The following is a 26,358-nucleotide window of genomic DNA, read 5'->3' on the forward strand; positions in this document are numbered from 1 at the left end:
TGATCTTTTTAAGATGACACTACATTTAGCAGAACAGTAAAGGAATTTCTAAGCTGTTACATCAGAGGTGGATACTGTATAGCAGCCCTCTGTAGACAATTGCTGAGGGCTGAGGGAGGTTTTACATTCAGCAAACTAGAGGCATTTCGGATGAAAGAGAGGAGGGGATAAAGCCTGCCTCTCTGCTCATCTGGCAGGCATTGTCTACTGGCACAGATAACATGCAGAAATGTGTGTGTTTAGTTCCAGCAATCTGAGCTTTTTCTTTTGCTTAATTTTCTCTTGTGTGGAGTTTACGGAGAATGCATGCAAATACAAGCTTATACCTATAAATATAGACCACAGCAAAGGTAAAACAGAGCCGCTTTGATAAAAGGCAGGAATCCTTAAAGCCTTCCCTTTAAAAGCACATTCCTTCATCAGAGCCCACTTTTAATGTCGGCTTGAATACACTATTATCAAAAAAGACATATCCATAACAAAGATATCTCAATATCTATTAATCTACTAACATAACAGAATTAAGGAATTCAATACACAAAAACCACCAGGAAGACCAATCTCTACAATTCAGGATTGAAGGTAAGAAGGAAAATCAAATTTACAAACATACAGTATATACACCATGTACTGTACATGTGTACAAATAAATAAAAGAAAAGGAAGGATCAGTTCTAATAGATTTATTCAAATGCTTTCAACACAGATTAAAACAAAAAGATAAAAAATGCTTATCAAAAGTCTTGAATGAATTGTACAAAATCCAAAACTGTCAACATTACAAAGTTAGAATTGAGTATGACTCCTGGAGCATTAATATGTAATTGGCAGCATTGAAACATAGCCTCTGGACAGTGACTCTGGGATGTTCTGCCACTCTTCCTGAGGTGCTGAAAGCTGGCTGGTCATGATTGGCTTAAAAATGCAGCAGTCAGCATAATGTTCTTCCATGAGGTCTGTCAAGTGCAAGATGGCATTCATCAGTGAATAAAACACCCCATATCTCTCTGAGCTGCCACCTCTGATGTTCAAAGGGCCACAGAAGATGAAGATTTTGGTTCTCAGCTGTCAGGGTTAACCCTGAAAGGCCCCCAAGCATGCAGATCATTTGCATGCACAGAGTGAGCTACAGTCATTCTGCTGATGCGTGGGTTATTTCATCTTGGAAATTCTCAAACTGGAGCTCCTGCTGTCACAGATGGATCAGACAGATGTGACGGTCCTGGGACAAAGTGGTGACCCTTTGTCTTCCAGGATGTTGCCTGTCCCTCGCAGAACAACATTTCCTGGTTGTCTGAACTAGTGTGTCGATTGCTTAAGCTGATAATCTTATACTCTAGGCAACCTCTGTCATAGACCAGGCTGCCTTGAATTATGCTGATAGCAATGAAGAAAACGACATTATTCAATCTACACGATTGTATTTTTCACTGTTCCAGCATTAATTAAAGTTGTTTTGAGTAGATTTTTGTATATGTATTCTAAATTAAGTAATTTTAACAATTTTAACTCCTACATATGCGACCCTGGCGGTGCCGCGCAGGCTCATGCCCTCTGCCACCCGTTTCGTTTTGGGGTGCAAACCCAGGTCGCCCCATAACGCAACAAGGAACCAGCGGCATGAGCTGAAGGAGACCTCCCCCAGCCCTGGCAGCCGAGGTCCCTGCTACGCGCAGGGAGGGCGCTGACGTCACCGTGTCCCAACTAGCTCCGCCACACATATACAGTACAAACAGTAACACAGAACAGCTGACGTTTCCATAAAATCATGACTTGAGCCTGGTATTTTGTTGTACTGAGGAACAATACAATTTAAATAATTTATCTGCACACAATGTTCTCAAAATCATGCATGTGCCCAATGTTTTAATTAAACTGCTGAGCTTCCATTGTGCATTAGTATGAGCTAAAGTCAATTTAGAAAACAAAATTAGCATTAGCACATTAGTACATCAGCATTTTTAATTTTTATATTTTATTATATTTATTCATTCAACTTTGTCAAAAGATGTGCTGAATACATAGATTTACCACATGGGGGATGTAAACAAATTAATGATTAAATCTTGAGTGATAAAATCAGGTCGGACAGCAGCTTGCTTTATTATCAAACAAAATAAAAGTTAACAATTATACGCACCACAGACGTTGTCGTGAGATATTGAGCACTGTCATGAGGATGGTTTCTTTTTCCCAGCACAGTGAAGTAGTGGAGACATGAAAAAGACAGCAGAGAAAAACAAATAGGTATCTGCAACACAACACCATTACACCAGCTACCAGCTACAAATTATTTAGAGAAGTAGGCAGAGCCCGAGCCCAGGCCTATTACAGTCCACATCTGTTCTCACTTGAGCTTGTGCTCTCAGAGGAGGACCAAACCTACAGCAGCAAGAAGAAAGTTGGAAGATTCCGAAGGGAAAGTTGGTTTCCCGGCTAAGACCCTTCACAGGATAGTATGCCCTCTCTAGCACTCAAACACTATTCTGAGAAACATTTATCTCCCAATATCCCCAGGGACAGGACTTTGCCTGACAAAGAGGAAATTAATGTTCCCCCAACTATACAGAGAAATGCAAGCCTGTTACCCCTAAATTTAGTCAGCTCTCTTCCATGGTCACTCCGAGGAATGTGAGGAAATTAAGAGAGCAGAGAAAAAGAGGCAGACTGGCTTGACCTCAGATCTTATACGCCATGTCCAGGTCTACCCTAACAGCCAACCTGCTGTTAGCAAGTGGTGGAAAAGACATTCCTGGCCATCCCATACAGGCAGTGATAGCAAAAATATAAAAAACGATTTAATATATTTCTCAATCCACACTGTTCAGATATAGTCACTATTAAAAGTCCATTAAAGTCCATTTCAGTAAATTTCAGATTCCACAAAGATATTTTTCTTGGTATTGTGTCTGAATACAGACCAGTGGCATATTGGTTCCCTGTTAATTAGAGACAAAGAGTCATTAGGCTCTCACTGATTCCTAAAGGGAACTTACAAAGGTGGGTGAAGATATAATTTCTGATGGTAAATATATTTCCATTAACTGGATATCAAGTTCACAGTTCAGTACAGACGAGGAGCAACAGGCAATATGTCCCCACTCTCAGGCGCCAAGTTGGCAAGGCCCTTCCTCCTCTGATTCTTCCTCGACATTCACGAGGGTTTGGTGCAGAGAACTGTCATGAATAGCCAATCTCGCATATTACCAAGTTCCCCACTTTACCATTGCATAATGCACTACAGTATATACAGTAATATGGTTAAAGGACATAAGTAACGCTCCCTTGTTTGATGATGTAAGACATGTTAGAGTTGTATGTGTAGCCACCACTGGAATCAATACAAGCTTAACATCTGCAATATATGCTTAATATCTTCACATACTTTGAGTGCAGCTCCTCTCACAGAACCTGGAAAGCCATAAGCACTGATCTCTGAGCCTTAGCTACCACACATTGTCCACACAAATGTTAAGTGGGCCTGAAATCTGGAGTGTAGGGAATCAAAGGCAAGATTTCCACATTCTTATCTCAGCAAAGTTGTTGTTGCTTACCAGGCAGCAGGACGTGTTGTCCCACTGGAATGTTGTCAAATCAGGATGAGCCATTCAGTCAAGTTGCTATCTGTCACAACAAGTGGAGTTCTTAATCATGAATAATCACCTTATTATCAATAGTACAATAATAATCTTATTTTTGTAAAAAAAACATACTGTACATAAAGTGATAAGATTCTGTTCTAATTTCTAAACTCTTTTGTCAGATTTTGTATAAAAATACAAAATATCTATCTGGATTTACATGCTAAATCACCTCTAAACCTCATCACTATAATGAATTTAGTTGGAGTCTAGCATATTCATATAGAGACATACAGTATACATTATATGTGTGTACACGAATAAAAAGATCTGTATTTAAACAACAGACAGATTTCAGGCAACACAAAAAAGGAATTTAAAGGTATAATCTTCCCTTTGTAAACATGGGTTTTGGCACAAAGTGGACTGTAGTGTTTGCCAGTTCAGGTTGAGGCTTGTAACAGTTAAAAAGGTACAGGTGAGAGACAGTTGGCCTCAAGGCACGTTTCACATGCAGGCAAACAATGCAGAAGCAGGTATGTGTGTGTGCTGCCAAACACAAGACAGGCACAGGTGTGAGAGTCGTCAGCATTTCATGTCACATTTTTTTAAAATTATGCATTCAAACATATTCAGAATCAAAATGGAAACACAATGCTACAAAATGGTAGATAAAATGCAAAAGTAAAAGAGGTAACTGACAGATACCCACAGTATATCATTATTTTTTGAGAATTGTGTGCAGTGGATGTGTACAAACTGAAGACTGTAAGCCATTGTTTTGAAGTGAAGGATATTTTCAGCTGATGTCAGATTTTTGCACACAGAGTCATACACAGTAAGCATTCTGAGTGTCACTAATTCAGCCAAATAAAAACATGGGGGGTTGGATTCTCCCTGTGGGTAATTAGGGGAAGTTGCACTTCTATGTCAGTCCCTTAATTCCCAGATGCTGCCCTTCCGGTGTGCAGCGTGCTGACCGTTTCTAGAGCCAGGAAGCCAGGAGTTTCCATATTCAATAGTGGAAGTTTTTTTTAACAAATGTGGATTACAGTTGCTGTTCTCTTTATGTTTTTGTTTTGTGTGTGTGTGCAGTGCAAACAGTTTCTTGACAAAGATGATATTAAAACCAGTTGGTATGTTTGTAACAGCCAGAGGCAAATAACAGTCCCTAGAATTCTTACTAGCAATTTGAATCACACTGAGAATGTGAAAACTTGGAAATGGATCCTGCACAGGCAAAACACATTAAGTTATCCAGCCACAAAGCTGTTTAAAAGCATATATAGCACCATAAAAAAGCTTATAGTGCCTGCAGAAAAATGTAAAACAAGTCCCCCCAATTTTGTTTCTGTCAGAAATAAATGGTAATGTACAACCAGACATACCAAAATGAATAAATGACAAATGAGATACAGTACAACTGTATGACAAGGTCACTGATTTAATTCCTGTCAATGAAAAATAAGTTAACAACAACCTATTTTGACAGAAAGCACATTTCCGCTTAAAGCAAAGCAACAGTATTCCTGTGATGCATGAAAGTGTCGTTATTCACAGCGGGGAATCAGAAGGTTCTAAAGATGACCAGGAAAACTTCAGAGCATCTAGTGACTAGGAGTCACTTTTATATCTGTGCACAGAAAAAACACGGACAGAAAAGTAATGTCTTCAATGAATGCCTGAAAATCTAGCAAAATACAACAGTGTCTTATTGGTTGAATTAACCCACTTTAAAGATTTGTTTATAGGAATTGTCCTCTTATAAATCAATCGGTCTTGCCAGCCACTCTGAACCAACTACAGCGCTGTCCTTCTCCCTCATTAGCCCTCTGTTGGTACAGTACTGCACCTTCACAGAACAAGCAGAACACCAAGGCCTAGTAATTTACTGAAACCACAGCCAACACAACTGCAGGGCAGGCGCCGCCACTGTCCGCACGGATCCCGCAACTCGGCCGTGCTGGGAGCCCAGCACCGGGCCGGGGGGGTTGCAGTTTCTGTGGGACAGAGGGTGCCAGCCCGCGGGGTGCAGCGGGCTCAGGGCAGGGCTCAGGCAGGGCGCAGGCAGCCGGCGCTGCAAGCAGGAAGTTTCTGCAAGAGCAGGGCGCATCGCGCATGCGTGAGCTGCTGAGGAGCAGAGCAGGGCTGCCGCCGCCGCTATGGGCACTGAGCTGTTTTGAGAGCAAAATACACCAATAATTCCCTTTTTGGAAAGGATTAAAAGTTGTATTTAAAAGTGTTACATTAACACAAAAGCGAGGGGAGCTGCAAAGAGCAAATGTGTGGGGTCTGTCCCTGGTGGAGGAGTGAAGGAAAGGTTCGTACACAATTTTATTTTGTCTTTTTTTTCCTTCCCACGGTGTTGTTTGGGGTTTTTCCTACACAAAGGGGAGCGTTGTTGCTGGTTCAGGCCCCTCTGCCGGACTGAGGGGCTTCCAGGTGCGGTTCCGCTGGGTGAATAAAGTCGGTGTGAAGCCCTGCGAGGCTGCAGTGGGCAGTGGGCCTTTGTTGGGGGCTGGTGCCGGTGTCGGGCCGGGGAGGGTGATTTAGGCCAGGCAGAGGGGTCCCCCCCCCGCTCCCCCACTCCCCACACCCCCACTCCCCGCACCGGAGCCCAGCCGTGTGCTGACCGGGGTCCCGGCGCGCTGCTCTGTCCGCCGTGTGGGCAGTCGTGGATGTGGAGGATGTGCGGAGGAAGTAGGCTGTTGTCCGGTGTGACGGTGCTGGGGAGAGGTTACCCTGCAGGGACCGCGATCCCGGCGGAGCCGGAACTCGATACATTTGTGTCGGAGCGCAGCCGGAGTGTAACTTGCAAACTTCGCAGCGAGTTTGACTCGAGATGCGGCTCTTTGTGCGGCGCCGAGGAGGAGGAATATAGTTTCACTTAGGGCACAGCGTAGACTCCCTTTTCGGTGGTGGGTGGTGCACAGATGTCCCCTGGGAATCCGTTTAGGATTAAAAAAAAGTTTTTTAGCTCTCGGGTCGAGCCTGAGGACTTCTCTCTCGGGTGTATATCGGGTCTTAACTCCGGCGATGACAAATGGCAGAATTCCTGTTTCGAAATGCCGTTTCATTTAAAGTAAATACTGGAGTTAAGCATCTGATCATCAGGAGGCAGCGATTCATACACGCAAACATTTCTAATACTTTAGTGTCGTTTAGATTACATCCGTCCTGACGCCCTGGTTGCAGTTTTCTCACACGTAGTTTATCTGGAATAGTTTGTCTACGTCGCTCATCGCAGGTTGTTCAACATAAACTTGCCTAAACAGATGGTTTAAAAGTCTCAATACTTTGTACTGGTCTTTAATGCACCAGAACTGTTGAAACGGGATTGCAGGAAACGGGGATGAGAGGAAAGTAACACTGTTATGGAGACGTACATTTCTGTCTTTTTAACAGCAAACAATTAATTATCCTGGACTGTCAGTGACTCAGTGGATGGATATGTGACTGAGGCAGGGCAGGTGAACTGTACTGCCTACAACAGAAGCTGCATTACTAACTGTCTGAACAGATTGATACGTGCTGTTCAGGAAAGAGTTTGTTCACTTAAATGCCCCCTTTTTTCTTTGTGAAATAGGTGTTTATATGTAAATGTCCTGCTAGTCCAATAATGCTTAACTGCTGCCTTTTAATTTGTATATTTGCTTCTTTTCCTGAATATAGTTCTGTTTCACTGTTGAAGAAAGCAAACTCTTTACAAGTCTTGTTCACAGGCAGCTGCAATGACAATTTAATCTCAAAAAGGAATCGCCTTGTGCCACTGGTGTAGTCCAATTAGACTCTTTCAAGAGTCAGCACAGAGTAAGAGAAGTAATCTAAAGTCATCAGGATTCGTTAAGAGTGTTAACTGTTTGCTGAAATATGGCCGTTTAGAAAAACAACTGCTATATATCAGTAATGAACAGGTTATAGTTGTATTTATCACTGAATTATGTGTGGTTGATGTGTACCAGAGGATGTGAGTGGATATTCTCCATGATACTCTGTGTCTCTTCAAATTATCAAATTTAAAGTTTGAACTATTTACAGAGGTCTCAGTTGGAAAATAATTAGCTTGGGAAGCTGCATTAAACTGAAAGTTGGAAATTGGATGAAGCAGAGGTTGATTTCGCACTGAAAAGTAAACATTTCTGCTGTAGAGCCTTCTTCTGATGTAACAGGTATAATGATTTAAGTATCCCAAGATGGGGTTTAGTGTTAGGTTGCCAGGAAGCTAGAAGACTGAGCAGCATTGAGGAGCAACTACAGTGGCGTTTCCCTGCTGTGCTGTATTTGCTGGGGAAACTGGGCTGCTGTACAGCTCATTGCTGAGGAGAAGGGAGGGTAACCAAGAGACCTCAGAGGCAGAATCCTGCTGGGTTAAGAGCTAAATTTATTGGAGCAACTGATTAAGACCTGGAGAAAATAACTTGCCACACATCTTATTGCAATCATAGTGATGTAAGTCCCTGGAACAGCTTGTGTTGCTCTCCCTTGTAAGAAAAATAACACTGTTGATGATCATTGTTTCTGTAGGTCATTTTAGTCAAAAAGCATCTGACAAGTGACCTTTTGTTGTTACTCCCGAAGTGCTGGAGTTGTCCATGACTGCATTAGAAAGCTTTTCAATTTGGTCCTTATATCTTCGTACATTTTTTGAGAGGAACGAATGCTCAGTAGTTCTTGCACAGATTTTGTATTTTTTTCTATTGCTGTTTTTTTGTCATTTTACTATTGCCAGTTATTTTTTTATACCCACCTGGAACAGCCATTTATTTTTCACATCTCAGATTCCTCTTACCTTCCTATCTGTGAGTCAGTTGTCTTGTTGACATGTCACGCTCACCACAGCCCCTTCCTTGAGATTCAGTACTTGTTTAGTGGTGTCGCTCACTGACATCGTGTGCCTGAAAGGGCCTGAGAAGTTGATGGGATTGCTGTGTCGATAAGATTTGAAAGAGTCATGTTTAACTAAACCCAACCACCTCCTAATCGCCCATTGTGTTCTGCCACTTGGGAAGCTCTGGGTTTGATTGGCTAGCGACCCGACCCACAGTCGAACCTACAATCACTGAGTTCAAGCTACGCTCAGGTGAACATCCTTACAGGTGGAGCTGCTTGGGATGTCTCCTGCGGTGGCTCTGTGGCTAAGGATCTGTGCCTGTGGCTGGAAGGTTGCTGGTTCAAATCACGCAGCTAGCAGAGGAATCCTACTCCGTTGGGCTTCTGAGCAAGGCCCTTAACCCCAACTGCTCCAGGGGCGCCGTACAATGGCTGACCCTGCGCTCTGACCTCAGGCACTCTCCCTGTTTGTGTGTCTGTGTGTCTCTTGGAGAGCAATCTGGGATATGCGAAAAGATAATTCCTAATGCAAGAAATTGTAAAGGGTTAATAAAGTAATTTTGTTATTATTATTATTATTATTGTTATTATTTTCAATTACTACATGTCATGGAAGAACATGTCCATGGGCCTGTTCTTCCAAGACAGGCTACTTATTTTTTCTTTAGAAGTTTATGCTGAGCAGTTATATTCAGGGCCATCTCTGTACACGAGCGTGCTGTTGACCGAAGTGGTATAGATCTGTGCTTATCCCTCATCTAGCGCTGGCTGTATAACCAGCTGGCTGAGGTTTAGATCATCCTTAGTCTTGAAGAATATTTTAAAGGATATCCTTACTGGACAGGACTTTTTTATTGAGATAACCTTGCTTCATGTTTTAATAATATTATTATTAAGCTGATCCCTTTATCCATTGTAACTTACATTGTTACTGAACTTGTTGAATAGCTGAAACAATACAAGTTATGGAAATTAGAGCAATGTAGTTGGAACAGGTAGTGCTTTCAGAAGGGGTTTGCGAAAGTGGAGACTTCATCTTTCTAGATTTTTAGCTCCAACACAGGGGTGTGAGCAGCACAAGAGGAGGAACAGCTGAGCCAGAGCAGAAGAGAATCGGGAAGCGTTAGAGGGGTGTAAGGGCAGAGAGGAGTGAGCTGAGTGATGACGGGACTGGAAGGCGAAGACCAGGATCTTAAGTCGGCCGCCTGTAAAGAGGGCAAACAAAAGGGTTGTGTAGGAGGAGTGAGGCCTGAGAAAGGTCACAAATCAAGAGAAGGTTCTTTAACTCCTCAGCTGAGTTTCTCCTTGTAGCCTTTTCCGTTCAAGACTGAACAAAATCTCGTTCTTTTAGTCTGTCATTGTAGGACAGAACTAATGGCCTGGGAACCGGGACCAGAGCAGTGGTTGTATAGGTGCACAAAATTTTATTTTGTAAACAAATGTATATTTTTTATTTCCACAACAAAATAAAATATAATATAAACATTAAAATAGATAAGATCACTTTATTGGCAATATACAATTTCTTGCATTAGGAATTTGTCTTTTCACAGACCCCAGCTCGGTCTCCATGAGACACACAGACAGGGAGAGAGAAGCTTGGGGTCAGAGCACAGTTTCAGCCATGTATATGGCACCCCGGGAGCAGGGAGGTTAAGAGCCTTGCTCAGGTGCCCAAGGGAGTAGGATCCTTAGCCACAGAGCCACCGCTCCCCTCACCCATTCTTCACCCACATGAACCCCTCAGTGGTACGTCCCACCAAGTTTCTGCCTAAGGAGCTTCTGCCCCCACTAACAACTACTTAGTGACAGTCGGACCAGTTAGAAAGATCTGTTTGTGCTGTTGTGCACACTATTCTAAGTGTGAGGTCGTATTAATTCATTGTGAAATTTTAAGATTCTTTATTTTATTGTGCTTCTGCCTACATATGCTAACATTTTGTTCATTTGTTTTCTCTACCCACAGAAAATATTCAGAAAGAAAAGGCTTAGTGAGCATAGTGTTTTGAAGTCCAAGTCAACAATAATTTATGATGATATTTATGCATTTAATTTGGGATTCTGAATTTATTTGACACAATATTATATATTTCATTCTGCTTTTTAAATGTTATTAATTTAGTTTCTCAATATTGTTAACATTTCTTAATAATGCCTCTTCTAAGGTTGTTGAAAGAATTATAGCAGGTGGTGGATATGTTCCAATTAATTTCTGATGCAAGCTGTCAGTGCTTGTCTGCGGCTCTGTTTCTGTATTCAGCATACTGTTTTAGAAATTACACAGCTCTGAATCTCTTTTTAAAAAGCCACTGTAGCCTAAACCTTGTTTTGACAGTGGGAAAGTAGTGAGGCATTTAATGATTATAAGCCCTATACCTTTATCTCTTTTCTCAGAAGCAGATCAGTGGGTGCAACACTTTCTTTGAGTAACAGCATGTTCTTAGAATGTCTTTTTTGGAATTCATGCCACACTCAGACTGGATAGGAAAGGCTGCAGTGGGTTTGAGAAGGCATTGTCTGTACTCTTCGTGATTCTACTGAATGATTTACCCCTGAATCTGGGAGCTGTGGTTTCAGAGAATTACATTCTTTTTAGTTCAGTTCCTTTTCACTGTTATGTCATGTCAGAAGTACAGATGTCCCTTTTTATAATACCCCCTCAGTACTTTTGTCAGAGGTCCTCTGAAAAAAGTTTTTTAGCAGGTTAAAGCTGCTCATCGTACTGTGCTTTCTTGTCAGTTTAAAACGACCCCAAAACTTGGTAGTTTATTAATTTAATACTTCTTCTCAGATGGACATCTTCTGTGCCATTAAATTAATTATTTTCTCTCTCTCTTTTTTTAGAATGGGTTGTACAGTGATGGTCACCAAGGATGCGGTGATTACTTAGTCAAATAGCCTCTGCCTTCATATTCTCAGTGCTGTCCCATAACAGCCGTTCACCCACGTTCTGTCCTGTGTTCATGGTGTGCTCACCACTTCAGTAATAGCATGACATTTCTGCCTTCGCCAAAAGACTTGGTAAGTACAGACAGTTCAGTAAACTCCCACCTGCTTTGTTAAATCGCAATAAAACCCAGAATGGCAGAGGTGTTTTTTTGTTCTTTTGATAGATCAGAAAGTTCTCCTGGTTATTACTATTACTTTTTGAATCTTTAGCTTCCATATTATTGACCTAAACACCTCAGAATAAGGTTGTATGGTCTGATTAATTGCTAAAGAACTAACAAAGTTTTTTTTTTCCATATTATTTTCCTTTTTAAGGTTATTAAGATGTAGGCTATCTTAAATTGTATATTTAAAGATATTTCAGTTAGTGTCTGTAATTTATCTTAATGGCGCGTTCTTTACTTTTAACCTAAAATATTAAGAAATTGTTACAAAAGGGTCCGTTACATTCATATAGTTAGGTAGGTGTCACATTCTCTGATGCAGAATATCTTCTCACCCCAGTTTTTTCTCTCTGTATCATGGTACCTGTGCAAATATCCAAATTAGCATCTCATACTTGTATGACTAAAATGTGGTCTAGGATCTTGTTGACATTTGGCAGCGTTATGTTCGGTGTGGCAGAGCATTTAACTTACAGGGTGCTTGTATTTGAGGATTAAATCTGAAATGATGATAGATAAATTCCTCCAATAGAGTATATGTTTGGAGAGACGCAGGAAATTCTTAACTTCTGCTTCTGTTGATTAATGCAGTGCTTTGTTTAATGCCATATTTTAAATGTGCTTACACTTGTTATTGGGTAATATTAGCCCTGTTAATTGTACTGCTTCTTGTATGAGTTATTCTCCAGCCCGCAGCAGTGTGTTAGGTTTCAGTTTTATATTAGACAAAATTGAAAGGCAGACTACCAAAATAAGTCCCAAAGGCATATTAACAGTAGTTTCTATTAGTGCAAGAAAGACACTCAGCATTGCATACGTGTTATTTTCAATGAACATGAAAGTTAAAATACTGTATGGTTAAGCTGATGTCTGATATTCAGCACCCTGCCAAATTGTCAGCACTTGGAAATGAACGTTATGTTTTTGTGTTACACTTAATTTGTTAGTTTGAAACATATGATGACCTTGTAGAACAGGTCTCTTTTCTCTTTAAAGAGAAATTGTAAATATGTTTTGTAAAATTGTAAAAAAAACAAAGCCTTATTGATCTGGGGGAAAAAAACAATTGAGACTGTTAGTTTTTATAATAGCGTTTGAAAAATCTCTGTCAAATCATGTTTTTGAACTTCAGTTTTGAGTATTTCGATAGGGACAAATTTGTCCAAGCTCTGTATGTGGTCTAGATAACTTATTTGTGCAGGGTGCTTTCAGCAGATGTACTAGTTGCAAATTCATATACAAGTCTTAACATGCATCCAAAGAACAACACAAGTAAGTAATTTTTGTTTTAGCTTTAAAGCACAGTTAGGCACACTTAATGTATGGATGTCTGTAGTAAGCCCAACTGCCAATTTAATTTAATTTATTTGTGCAATATATGTGATGATGTAAAATTACAATGAAAATGTAACATCGTAGCATTATCCAGGTTTGAAACTTTAGTTGCATTAGGGCTGCATCCCATTGTTGTTTATGGTCACACCCACAACTCTGTGTAGCTGCTGGACATGTGGAGACCTGCACTGGGCCTGTTGAGACACTTAACCGGAACCAGCGACAGTAAATGAGGAATTTGTTTATGCTAGCAGGAACTAGGGGGAACGAAGCGAGAAACTGAGCAAACTGTTTTCATTCATCATTTGAAACCTGCTGTAAGGAGGAGGCTTGGAGAGACTGCTTCAGATCTAACCGAGATTGAAACTGACAAATGTCCATGTACAAATTTTTTCAAATGAAAATTTAGAGCTATGCTTGCGTTTGCCCAAAAAAGTCAGTCTTTGATTACCTTTACTTTGGTTAATTAATTAAGTTAAATTAAAAGTAATGTAATCTAAAAACCAAGCAAAAAAATGATGAGTGCTGACTTGTACATGTGACTTGACCTTTAAAAAAAAAACCGTTTTCAGACCAGCAGGCAGGTTTTTGTGGGAATTTCAGATTATCAGAATTCTGGACTTGATTTGGTTTCAGACAACATATTGGTTTGCTTGCTGTGTGCACTTCCTGGACAGTTGAGAGACCGAGCCAAAGGCAGTTTTCTTGGCCCATTCTGCCTTTTTTCCCCATCAGATGCACTGCTTATTGATTGAGAAGCTACTGTTAGTTTGCATTCTAAAAATTTAAAAGTAATAAAGCTCATATCACAAGAATGTTTTTAAATGCAATGTGTAACTTCTTCCAAGCAGTAGAGCTGTGAAGCATAAACATCACCAGTGTGTCTTTCTTGTAACTGCAGTACTAAGACAGGAGTAGATTACCTACTCTATGCAGCGTGTTTTTTTCCTGCATGTTGTTCAAAAGATTACATTCATCTTTTGAAAAGAATATAATGTGAAGCAAATGTTTAAAATGGTGGTAGGAAACTACTTATATCTGTGTGCATTGCAATTAATTACATTTGTTTGCTGGTATTAAAACTACTGTGATATGTAAAAGCACTCAGCGTAAAACAATTTATGATAGGGCCCTTCTGCTCTTTATTAAACTGCCATGAATTTTAACAATGAAATGATCTGGAATCAGGTATGTTGTATATTATTGAGTGCAGCTCATTAAGAATTGATGCAACACCATTTATGGAGGCAAGATCATTTTCTTTTTCACTTCCACGCTTGCTTTCCTTATTTTCAAGGTTACTTGCTGAAACTCGGAGCCACTCCGGCGCACCCTGCCAGCTGGTCAAAGTGGCGATGTCAGGGGTCCCCACCCCCCCTCCCCCTGGAGAGATGTCCAGTGGACCTGTGGCAGAAAGCTGGTGTTACACACAGGTAGAGTAATTGAGGTTCTCCCATGGCTCTCTGCACTGCAGCAAGCTGTAAAGGCCTTGCCTGGTGTGATTTCACTCCTCGAGAAAAACAGCTCAGCAGGAGTAAGGCTTTTGGCTTTTAAAGCTCTCATCATGGTTGCTGTATAGACTTCCTTTTGTTAGTTTCTTGCAGTGCTTTCAAATCTTTCCACTGTTTTGTTGTGGTTCAACATTATCCTGTTGTGAGCAAGTGAACTTCATTCTGCTTATTTAAAAAAAAAACATTATATGAAGCATTGTCCAATGAAATACCAGAGCATCACATTTGAAATGTGTCAAAATGATTTTGTAGGTTTGCATTCTTCATGAAAAAACATGAAGACAGCAGAAACCTCAAGAAACTTGCTTCAACTTCCTTTGTTGTTTCTCTTTTAATTCTGCCCAATAAGAATTTGGAAGATGCTGCCAGAAGCCATTTGTATACTCTTTTCTCTGATTTTTTATTATCTTAAATTTAAAGACGTCTGCTGTTTTCTAGGTTAAAGTAGTGAAGTTTTCCTACATGTGGACCATAAACAACTTTAGTTTTTGTCGAGAGGAGATGGGGGAAGTTCTGAAGAGTTCCACTTTTTCCTCTGGACCTAATGATAAAATGAAATGGTAAGACTCCATTATTACAACCTCTAAGTGAGCCAAAAAGTTTTATTTGTAGTACATCTGCACAAAATCCTACAAAATGAGTGTAGCGAAGCGACACAGTGGCGTGATTGGTTTGCATTGCTGCCCCACAATTCTGGGGCCCCGAGTTCGGTTCCTGGCTTTGTGGAGTTGTCTGCTCTCCCTGTGTTCATATGGGTTTCCACCAGGTGCACCTGTTTCCTCTCACAGTCCAAAGACGTACTGGTAGGATAATTGGCTTCTGGGAAAATTGGCCCTGTTGTGAGTGTTTGCCTCGTGATGGACTGGCATCCTGTCCAAGCTGTCCCCTGCCTTGGTGCTCGCTGGCTCCCCTGTGACCCTGCATTAGAAGCAGTGGTTAGAAGGCAGATGGATAGTGTAGCGAAACCTGCGGAAAAGCAAGTGTCTCCTCATTATCTTGCTGCTTCCTGTTTTTCTTTTGGCAGATGTCAGTATTTTGTGGTCTTTCCTGCTGGTGCCATACGTAGCACTATAACATTAAGAGTGGGGTTAATGTTTGGTGCTGTTTTTATTATTATTTCTTTAATACAGTTCTTCAGTTTTTATTTGATCATTGTCGTCAATTTTACTCATGGTCTGCAGCAGAGTTTCAGCCAGGTTCATATCCCTTGGCCATTTTCTGTTCCATTGATTTTGTTCTCCAAATTGTTTTCCTTCATTGATCACTCGTCTCTCGACTAAAGTTCAGTTTGTTTGAACATTTCATAAATACTTTTTGTTTTATAGGTGCCTGAGAGTAAACCCAAAGGGACTGGATGATGAAAGCAAAGACTATTTGTCATTGTATTTACTGCTAGTTAGTTGTCCCAAAAGTGAAGTAAGAGCAAAGTTCAAGTTCTCTTTGTTGAATGCGAAGAGAGAAGAAACTAAAGCTATGGGTAAGCGCTAAAAATGTTACCATTAATTTTGTCACCACAGAAGGCACTGATGCTGCCTGTTAGCATTTTGTTAACAACGGGAATGTCAAATTATATAGCATCTTATCATGCCAAGGGATCTCAAGGCACTTAGCAACAAAAAATGAGCTAAACATAATTTGCCAGCCAACTCATAATGTCATGTACAAAAGCATTTTGCAACCACAAATATCGGACTGTTGCCCATTGTGAGTTGATGTTTCATAACTGTTTGTCACCTAGTAATTAAAATTCTGTTTTGCTACTGAGAAGCCTGCTTAACTGTTTCAGTACAAATGGCTTTAGGAAGATATAAGTGAAATTTGTTTTTTTTTCCCTCCCTCTTTTGATTCTTTCTCCATTTAGAAAGCCAAAGAGCGTATCGATTTGTCCAAGGGAAGGACTGGGGTTTCAAAAAATTTATTAGGAGAGATTTTCTGCTTGATGAAGCAAATGGACTTTTACCAGATGACAAGCTTACATTGTTCTGTGAGGTAATTTTTTAGTTTATGAAACAAGTTTAACAGAAACATTAAATGTTCACGGCCACTAGAAAAGATTTTTGTTAGCAGAGACTCAACATTATTGGGCTATGGAATTAATTTCTGTGTTTGCTGTGAGCATCCGCTGTGTTAAGTTGGTGATCTTATATCATTTGCTTTATACCTAAGAAAATTGTGCATTACGGTATCATTAATGACTTTTCTATTGGGAATAATATCAGGTGACTTTTATCACACTGTGGGTTAGGTGTCTGGAAATGCTCATCTTTTGCAAAGTGATGGTTTTATTCAGCAGTTTCTCATAACATGAACGGTGAGTTCATGTTTTTGTCTTGATGAATGTGTCCTATGTGGCTTAATCTAAATTTATAATGAATCTAATTCAGTGACACAGTTTAAAAGAAGTGTACCATTACTGATGGCCCCATTTGCAGAATTGTTAGTATTTGTGCTTTAAAAGCTTTTCTGTTTGTTCCTGGTCAGAAAAGAGGCTGAACCACACAGTCTAGATTGTGCCAGTAACGAAATGGTTTAATAGTGTTGTGGCTGACTTTATAGTGATTTATTTTTATCGATACTGTCAACTTAATGTAAGGGGAAATAGAAGAATGTAAATCCTATTAACTTTGCCACTTCCATCTAATTGCCATAGTAGAAGGCAGTGCAGCAGGGCTATGAATTTTAAATAAAACCAGGGAAGAGGGCTCTGACCGCAGTGCCATATGTATTGCACACGTGCTGCTGGGTTCTTTCTGCCAGAGCAGACTGATTAGTGACTGGGGAAAATGATGGATGTTTAACTGTTCCTAATGTTGCTTTGATCAAAGTATTTACTGGAAAATGTGTGAAATTCTCTTGGCAAGATTACAATGTAATTATATGTCATTATTTGGAGTCGCAAAAATAATTGAAATGTGTCCCTAGGGAGCATGTGGTGTGAAAGTAGTGCATCATATTTTCACTTAGGGAAGACAAGTTAAATAAGCTGTCCAATGAATTTGCTATGAATACAATTATTGAAATAAAAAAAAAGATTGTAACAAGTATTTGCCAGGTTTATAAGGGAAATTGGCAATTTCTTAAAGCAGATTAGTTGTAAATTGAAGATGGAATATCTTTCTACATTAATTAAAGACATCTCTGGGAAGACACTAATGAATGTGGACTGTGCTTGGCGATGTTTTATGATTGAGCTAGCAGGTTAGCCTTGCATTTGTGGTTTATCTTTCTCTTACAAAGCTCTTCTTTGACAACGGGAAAATTGTGTTATTGCCTCTGGCAGGAATAAGACTGGAGAAAATCACTTCAAATTAAACCTCTCAGAATAAAATACTTTCTATATGTGATGGAGAGCTAAAGGTTCTGAATGTGTGATGAGCAGTGGGCCAAACGGGCCTGGCACAAGCTGGTCACCTAATTCAGTGTTTGCAGGATGAGACGGTGACAAGAGTGAATATTTAATTATTCTCCCAGCTGTAGTGTTTTGCCCCATGTCAATCTGTCAGTTTCATGCTAGACCTTAAAGTTGAAACGTGATTTTTTTGCTTTTTGTTAAGTTCTTTAAAATATTTTAGAAATTAAACCAGTCCTATTTTCTGTCTCTGTGGTTTCACATATTGCCTGGCATTGTGAAAATATAGAAGTATTTGAAGGTATATAATGTATCCATTTTATGGTGTGTTTGCTCTGTCAGGTTAGTGCTCTGCTAGGGAACTTTTTTGTATAGAGGTTATGAGTGCTGTAATAATTTCTGCAGTACCAAGTCACAGTCACAGTTTACAAGCAGATGCGTATTTTCTTCCTCACAGATATTAATTTGATTTCCAAAGTTGCTTCAAAACATTCATATGTTTTTATTAAAGTAAGATGAATATTTTAATTTTAACATTTCAGGTAAGCGTGGTCCAAGATTCAGTGAATATTTCCGGTCAGTCCAATATGAACATGTTGAAGGTTCCTGAATGCCGCTTGTCAGATGACTTAGGAAATCTTTGGGAGTGCTCGCGATTCACAGACTGCAGCCTCCACGTAGGAGGACAGGAGTTCAAAGCTCACAAATCCATATTAGCAGGTGAGGTCTCACAGAGGGTTTAATCCAGTTTTTCTTCTCACCCGGCATCTTGCCTGACAGAAGAAGCAGGGGCATCTGGCTTTCACCATCTATCTCTGTGTGAGCAGTACTGTATAATTAAGTAATCTTCAGTGCAGAAACTGCTACTTAACTCTGTCTCTCAGAGGAGTGTATCAAACATATCTTCTGAAATGAGGGCCACTTGCAAATTTTGCATGGTTTCCGGGTAGCCAAATATATCATAATATAAAAATATAATAATGGGTGTTGTCTGAAAATCAAAACAAAAATGCACAATGACAGCCGTGTTGAACAGGTGAAAATACTTGATAAAATCCAAAGTGTTCCCTTGAAAACAGCAGCTGTTTGCCTTAATTTTATATGACATCCTGAGTTTTTGTGTTTGTGCAAAGGTAAAGAGGTTCATTAATAATTTTGCAACAGTTTTTTCTCTAAGTTGTCCCTGCTTGTGTGTACCTAATGAAGGACTGAGAGCCTATCCAAGGTGTAGCCTGGGTTCGGTTTTGGGTTGTCACAACAGTTATGAGGAAACCTTACACATACCTCTAAAATAAAATTTTTGTGTATCCATTTCAGATTTTGTTTTCCTGTTTTACAGCACGATCACCTGTTTTTAATGCCATGTTTGAACATGAAATGGAGGAAAGTAAAAAGGCAAGTTTTTTGCTTCCTAATTTGGTACTGATCAAGTCTTAATCTTCCTCTCCACATAGGTTAGAAATAAAGATGTGAAAAGAGGAACAAAGCTGTCCATGTCTTAATAAAAAAGCCTCTGTTGCACTAGGGACATGTCTCTATAGTGTTCTAGCAGAAGATATTCATATAAGACCCACGAATCGGAGACTTTGTATTTGATGAAAATTGCGAGAAGTTTGCAGTATTTCTATTAGATTTTTCTTCAGACAATGGTGATACCAGCATACTGTCAGCTTTAAGGTTGAGTAAAATATTCACTTTTCTTACTTAGTTTTACTTTAACTCCTGTTACACCAGTGTACTTAATCTTCTGACCACAGATGTGATGAACCTGTCTTTAAAAAAACTTAATTATATCTAATATTCTATTAGAAGATTGCATAGTAACTGATTTAGTGTTATAACATGTACTGAACAGATAAGCCTGGATAGAGCCTTTTGTTATACTAGTTAGTGAAATGCTGTCGATGAATCTCAATATTACTGATTGTTCTCCCTACTGATTATATTTACACCTGTTTATACCGAGAAAAATGTGATTTACTTTGCTGTTGTTAATTAGTATGTCGGAACTTTATAATAAATTATTTTAAAATGTGAACGCTGACAAATTAAGTGACTCTGTGATAACGCAAAATTGCACACTTCTGTCTCTGCAGAATCGAGTAGATATAAATGATGTTGACCCTGATGTGTTTAAGGAGATGATGAGGTTCATTTACACAGGAAAAGCACCAAATCTTGAGAAGATGGCTGACAACTTGTTAGCAGCAGCAGATAAAGTAAGTAAAAAAAGTGATGGTGCTGTTAGTAGTCTGAAATCTGTCTACTGAGACACTTTAATATAATGTCTGCACTATCCTGTGTGTTTCCATTAATTGTATTTATCAGAACACTCAGTTATTTTTTTACTTGCACTGTTTCGTTTCACAATATTAAGCACAGGGAAATGGATTAGACTCCCATGAATTAAATTTGCCCATTTCAGTATTTTGTCATCTGCAGGTTGTTAAACAATAAGCAAGCAAAAAAAAGCAGCACATCATTATTTAATTTCTACACCAGTGTCTTTGCAATTGTATTCAGAAAACCCTTGAATCTTGGTAGTCTTAGGTTCCCCTCCTCTGTATCTACCTCTGTTTCTTTCCTCTTCCTAATAATAGCATACCATTGTTGAAGAACTGCTTTAAAAATGTTTTGTTCCTAGCTTTTGCAACCTTATTCCCTTGACTTTAAGACTTCTTAGGGTATTGCTGTTCATTTAATGCCTCCTGTTTGTTTTCTCAGTATGCTTTGGAGCGCCTAAAGGTCATGTGCGAAGAAGCTTTGTGTAGCAGCCTCTCTGTAGAAAATGTTGCGGATATACTTATTCTGGCAGATTTGCACAGCGCCGAGCAGTTGAAAGCACAAGCAATAGACTTCATCAACAGGCAAGTGTCTCTGTTTTCTTTGAGCAAATACCTTATTTTCTAGTCTCCGGTTTACAACTGTTCTGCTTTTATTGTTTCTCGCCACAGATGCAGTGTCCTAAGACAACTGGGCTGCAAAGATGGAAAGACTTGGAACAGCAAGTATGTTATTATCAGACATGTAACGCGTGATTTGTACTAGACTCCTGTCAGCCGAGGCGAGATGCATTGAAATCTGTCTAATTGGTGCATGTTTTTCGTGTTTGAAGTAGCACTGCACCTATTAAAGGTGAACCTGACTAGTTGAATAGAACCCAAATATTATCACCTGCTTTTTAGTTCCCAAGTGTTTTTTAATCTTTTAATGCTTTTTCACACATTTCTGTTATCACCAGGGATGAGTAGAAAAACAACATGTTTCTATACTTGTCAAGGTCACATTGTTAAATTAAGTCTTTAGAAACGTAAATGAAATTATTCAACAATTTAGCATTTGGGCATTTTGGAACTCTTAGTCATATTTAAGACATGTTAGTTTTATAATTTTCTTGTTCTCATTTTTTTCTCTATGTTTACAAATTTATGACCCCCCCCACCAAGTGTCTTGTCGTTTTTTTAATCTTCTCTTCTCAGTTCATCCTCTTTTTTTCTGAAGTTTCAATTGCAGTCTGATTGGAATTTTCTTTGTGTTTGCAGTCATGCAACAGACATCATGGAAACTGCAGGCTGGAAATCGATGATCCACTCCCACCCTCACTTAGTCGCAGAGGCCTTCCGAGCCCTGGCGTCTGCACAGTGTCCTCCTTTTGGCATTCCACGCAAGCGGCTAAAACAGTCATAACCGCTTGACAGAACTTTTAAAGAGTCTGGTGGTATTTCTGACTTCACAAAAGCAGACAGAAAAGAGTGGGACACTTTTCTGATCAAATGCAGTAGTCTTTGTACTTGGAGAACAGTCTACACTTCAATTCTTCAAACTGATGGATAATTTCAGTTTTGGTCTTCAGCTTTACTTGCAATGTTTTCTGTCATTTAAAATGGCCTTAAAATATCTGCCATTGCTCCAGGAGTTTATGTATCTCTGTATTTAACTGTGTGCCTGCCTTGTCACAAAGACTCGGCCTTTCCAGATTGCACTAGTTCCCATAATGCAGTGGTTGTTCTCTGGGACGTGTCATTAATATGTTGGATTAATGGGAATGCTGTACAAATTTAATGTTTAGCCCCTTTGTGACAACATAAAAAGTGTGAAACCGTATTTAAATGCAAAGTCTTTATTTGGTCTTTAAAAAGTGTGGCCCATAATAAAGACTATTGTGAGTTGTACTTTTCAATATCTTAAAGGAGGTTCGAACATTAAAAAGAACACACATTGGAAGACTTTTTGCTAACCTTGATATGCATTGTGAAAATTTCTGATTGACAAAATATTGGTGATTAGCAAAAGATTAAGGATAGGTTTGTATAAAGCAATGCCTAAACCCTTGGTTTAAACGTGAAGTATATTTGTTGTCCAACGTTATTTTTGTTTACAGCTAAAAGCATACAATTACTTTTATGATTTCTACCTTGTTATTAAGAAAATATTCCTTCATTACTTTATGACCTGATTTAACCTGCATTCTACCAAGTGACAGAGTGAAGTTCTAGCAGTTGCATATTTAATCATAAAAGCTTGGGAACTTCTAGGAAAAAAAAATCAAAATATTAATATATGGGCCTGTATTGTGAAAACTGCAGTGAAATAATTGTATATTGAAATCTATGGTTCTTGGTCTCATATTGTAAAAGGCATGTCCCCAGCTGTGTGTATAAAAGATTTATTTGGTTGAACTGGATTTATTCACGTGCAGCGTTCCTTCTGGCCACATTTCTACCAGAGCAACTGAAGACCTATAGGATGCAGAGCATCTTTATTTTGGTGGCATTTTTAGTTGTGTGAAAAAGAAAGTTCAACATTAGAATTGCTTTGTTTAGTCTCAAGTACTTTACAAATTTAAGATGACATCTGAAATGCTGTCAAGTAATTCAATTTCTGCAAAATTGGTTACATTAGATTGATGAGAGATTAGATATCCCAGAAGAATGTTTCCCCCACAACAGTGCTAAAGGCAGTGCTGTGTCATCTTAACATGCCTCAATTGAAAAACTTCATACAAGGATGCTGCTCAAAATAAGGTAGCTGTTTAGCTATGTTTACGTGCAAGAGATATTACTTTATCCCCTGTATTTAAAAGCACAGTCTGGAATTACTATCTGAAATAGAAGTTTCAGGTGAACCCTGTTAGGTCAGTCTTTTGGTGTTTTTTGTATTTGTACTTATTTTTTCTTTACACAATGAAGTAATCTTTTGTTGGCCTGTGCCAAAACAGGAGGACCTGCAACAAAAGCACTGCTGCTGTGTCTTGGCCTGTCGTCACAGTTATTAAAGTAAATGTGGAGTGTCAAGCATCAACTGAAATGCTGTTCTTCAGAAATTTAATTTTGTGTGGCGTTTCATATTACAGTCTAAAAAAGGGCATTTTTTCTGCTTCTTTCTGATTATGATACGAACATAATCTTCTTTAAAACTGTGTTCTGGGCATTATAAAAAGCCATTGTTTTCTTAGAGAGTCTGTGTGTGTGTGGGGCTCATGCCAGACTCATTTCTCTTCTTTTTGTGTTTTTGTCCATTTGATTTTCCAAATTGTTGATGACAACACCAGGAACCTTCAGTCCACCAGGAATCCACCAAAACGCAACTGAATTATGCCGTCTGCAGTTTCAAGAATGCAGGGAACCTTTGCTGTTTAATGTGGAATTTCAGGTCGCAACACACAGTGTGTAGGAAAACAATTTCCACTTAATGTGTGGAAAATCAAATGACTTCCTTTAAGGGTGAATATAAATGGAAAGTGATCTCAAAGTTGTATGAAATATTCATATTCATTACATTACTTTTGAACATGAAATTACTCCATAAGGTCATTTAAACCCACCAATAGATATTGTTGAAAAGAAACAGCGCACACAGTAAATATACCAAAAATTGTCTGAGACACTGTGCTATGGTGACGTTGTACAAAATGTAGAGATGGTTGTTTTTTGAAACAGTGGTACTGTACTGCTTTTCTAAGCTGTTCTCATCAATTGATTTGCTTATGTTGACAAGTTTATTTATTATGTATCAATGATATTTTGTAAGTCATGTTAGCTGTTTAAACAGTTCTTTAAAAATTTATTCTTAATCAAATGCAAGGATGTGTATTAGCCTTTATTTAAATACCTTTTGTGGCCTCGTATTTGGAATTGATGTAAATCATTAGTTTAGAAGTTGCTGGTAACATTTTCAGATTTCTAACCAGAACTAACACGACTAATATAATTCAAATTACCCTTTGCCTTTAAGTTGAAAATGTTACATTTGATTCTTCTTCTGAAGCCATCTCCCTACAAAAAATTAGTTAAAAAGTATTAGTTATATCAGAGAACATATGCATTATGTAAAGTTTTTTAAATTTTGAAATTAAAATGTTTATTTTAAAATGACGTTTTAAAGTAAGTTTGATGTTCCTATATTGTATCTAGAATTATCCAATTTATACTGATAATCTTGAGGCTTGATTGAAATTGAATTTTACTTTCTTATAGAACAATAATGTCTTTTTAAGAGAGCATTTTATATGATCAGACTGATATTTGCAGCTCTATTGCTAAATTCAAGGATATGAAGAATCCTGTCCCTGTTGAGCTTTTCACATAAGGAGGCAAGGATACTGGTAAGCATGAATTGTAATCATGTATATGTATTTGAATATAGTGTCTTTGTATATTAAGTGTATTTTTATAGACTTATTTCTCATTTTTTAATGAATTGTTGTATGCGTCTTATTCTGAGATTTTAATTAGTGAAGCTACAGTTTGCGTTTTACCAACAAATGCGTAGCCTTAAGTGGATTTTTTAATTGAGGAATCTGCAGGTTCTGTTTGCATTGTAAAAAAAAAACATAACGTTTTTTGTTTTGAGTTACGATTCAAAAATGGTTTTCCAAATTATGTTAATTTAGGAATATCCTTCAAATTGGAAGTTCACCATTGCATAGATATATAACTTTTGTTGCTGTTTTTTTTTTTATATTGAGCATCAAAGGATATTCATCTTATAACACCAGAATCGGTTATCAGTTAAAATTGTATATTGTTTTGTAGCAGGGTCACTAACTTGAACTAATTTCAAAGAACAGACAAGACGTATTGCCAAATGCTGATCAACATTTGTCATCAATAGTATTGACCACTAGAGGGTCTTCTTTGAAAGTCACAGGCTAGTAGTGTGTACTGGCTGTATAACTCTGATGCATGCTTCGCAGATGCAGCCCCATTCTCCTCATAGAGCCTGGACACACGTGTGCCTGTTCAGTGTTCTTTGAGCCCTAAATGTCACACATTGTTCCAGCTTATCCCACAGTTGTTCACTAGGTCTCAAATCTGTTGAGCAAGACATCCATGGCATAATTTTCACATCCTCATCTAACAAGAAAGCCCTTGTAACGCAAGCAGTGCAAGGATGTGCGTTGTCCTGCTGGAAGGTTGTCGTATCTTGCTGAGCCTACAAGCATGGATGTAAGTGACACTTTTTCAGTGCAGTTACAAGCATTCATGTTGTCATCAGTCATTACCAGTGGAGCTCTCTTGCAACTAGACACTCTTGCCCTCTTGCTCTTATACAAGGACCTTTCTATCGATTGGTCTGATGTACACCACAATAAGATAGTTCTGCACGTCTTTACCACACTTGCTAACTTCCATCGGGGAGATCAACACAAAACGTCATCGTTCAAGAAGACTCGGCTCCACACCTGGCAAGCCTACGTGAGCTGTTGGCAACTGTACAAAGCAGTTGTTCTTTTCGTGAGTGGGGCAAAGTGTATCAGTTCTTTTTTTTCTCTTGATATTTGTTTTAAATAACCTCATCACCTGTGCCCAGTTGGCTCAATAAGGAGGTTTGGTGCTTGTTAAACAGTCACTTAAGTATATCAATGTCAGCCATGAATGATCAGTCAAACTGATGCCAAAATCAAGAGCTCAAATCCTAATTATTTTATTGTTTAAAAACATTAACAATATAGAAAAAACATCCATTTTTGTTACTCAGTATTATTACAAGGTAGAATTTTAAAAGCCGTCCTAATGACAACAGCAGCGGTTGAGTAAGGGTACTCCACTAAAAAGCATAACTGAATTGATTAAAAATGTTTTAACTAGAAATATCTAAGTGAATTGCCAAGATACAGGTGGACAGCAGGATACACTGGACATTTAAAAGTTATGTGGCATTGTATTGCTATTTTCAATATTGTAACTATCTTGTTTATTGTAGTTACTGTTAGGTTTGGTTTCCATTGTTGTGGGGTGTATTCTAAACTGCATGGTTTCAACTTTTAACATTTGTAATAGTTCTATTTTTACCTGATAAAGATTTTACCTTTCATGTACTGTATATCATTCAGCCATAGCCCCTGGAAATAATGCTTATAATAGACTTCATTGCAGTCAGTTCATCATTGTTTTTCATTTGCTTGTAATGATTGACTTACAGTATGGTTTTGTCTCTTAAATGTGGCTTTGGTTCAACATATCACCTTCTGTATCCTTTCCTGAAGTCTACTGCTCAGACAGCTAGGTGTTTCCAACTTTCAAACATGCTGCAGAATTGCACTCTTTTATTGTTAATAAACACATAGTACAATATTGATATAATCTCCATGAGCAATGGTAGTAATATATTCCTGTGCTGTACATTGGTTGGTGTTT

General features: G+C 38.7%; 1 protein-coding gene across 1 annotated transcript; it reads left to right on the forward strand.

Annotated features, from left to right (window-relative positions):
- The first annotated feature begins 5,668 nt into the window (after positions 1–5,668).
- spopla (speckle type BTB/POZ protein like a) lies at positions 5,669–23,797 on the forward strand. The gene is made up of 12 exons (XM_006636223.3): positions 5,669–5,901; positions 11,256–11,432; positions 14,157–14,292; positions 14,809–14,930; positions 15,696–15,847; positions 16,232–16,359; positions 18,262–18,439; positions 19,059–19,114; positions 19,816–19,938; positions 20,444–20,586; positions 20,674–20,727; positions 21,262–23,797. The coding sequence occupies exons 3-12, from the start codon at positions 14,215–14,217 to the stop codon at positions 21,404–21,406; spliced, it is 1,179 nt and encodes a 392-aa protein (XP_006636286.1). The 5' UTR covers positions 5,669–5,901; positions 11,256–11,432; positions 14,157–14,214; the 3' UTR covers positions 21,407–23,797.
- Positions 23,798–26,358: the final 2,561 nt, after the last annotated feature.

This window comes from Lepisosteus oculatus, chromosome 12, assembly GCF_040954835.1.
Source record: "Lepisosteus oculatus isolate fLepOcu1 chromosome 12, fLepOcu1.hap2, whole genome shotgun sequence".
Taxonomy (NCBI): domain Eukaryota; kingdom Metazoa; phylum Chordata; class Actinopteri; order Semionotiformes; family Lepisosteidae; genus Lepisosteus; species Lepisosteus oculatus.

Coding starts and splice junctions, on each gene's coding strand:
- spopla (XM_006636223.3), top strand. CDS start 14,215: ATGTCAGGGGTCCCCACCCCCCCTCCCCCTGGAGAGATGTCCAGTGGA. Junction 14,931..15,695: donor CCTAATGATAAAATGAAATG/GTAAGACTCCAT, acceptor TTTGTTTTATAG/GTGCCTGAGAGTAAACCCAA. Junction 19,115..19,815: donor AAATGGAGGAAAGTAAAAAG/GCAAGTTTTTTG, acceptor CTGTCTCTGCAG/AATCGAGTAGATATAAATGA.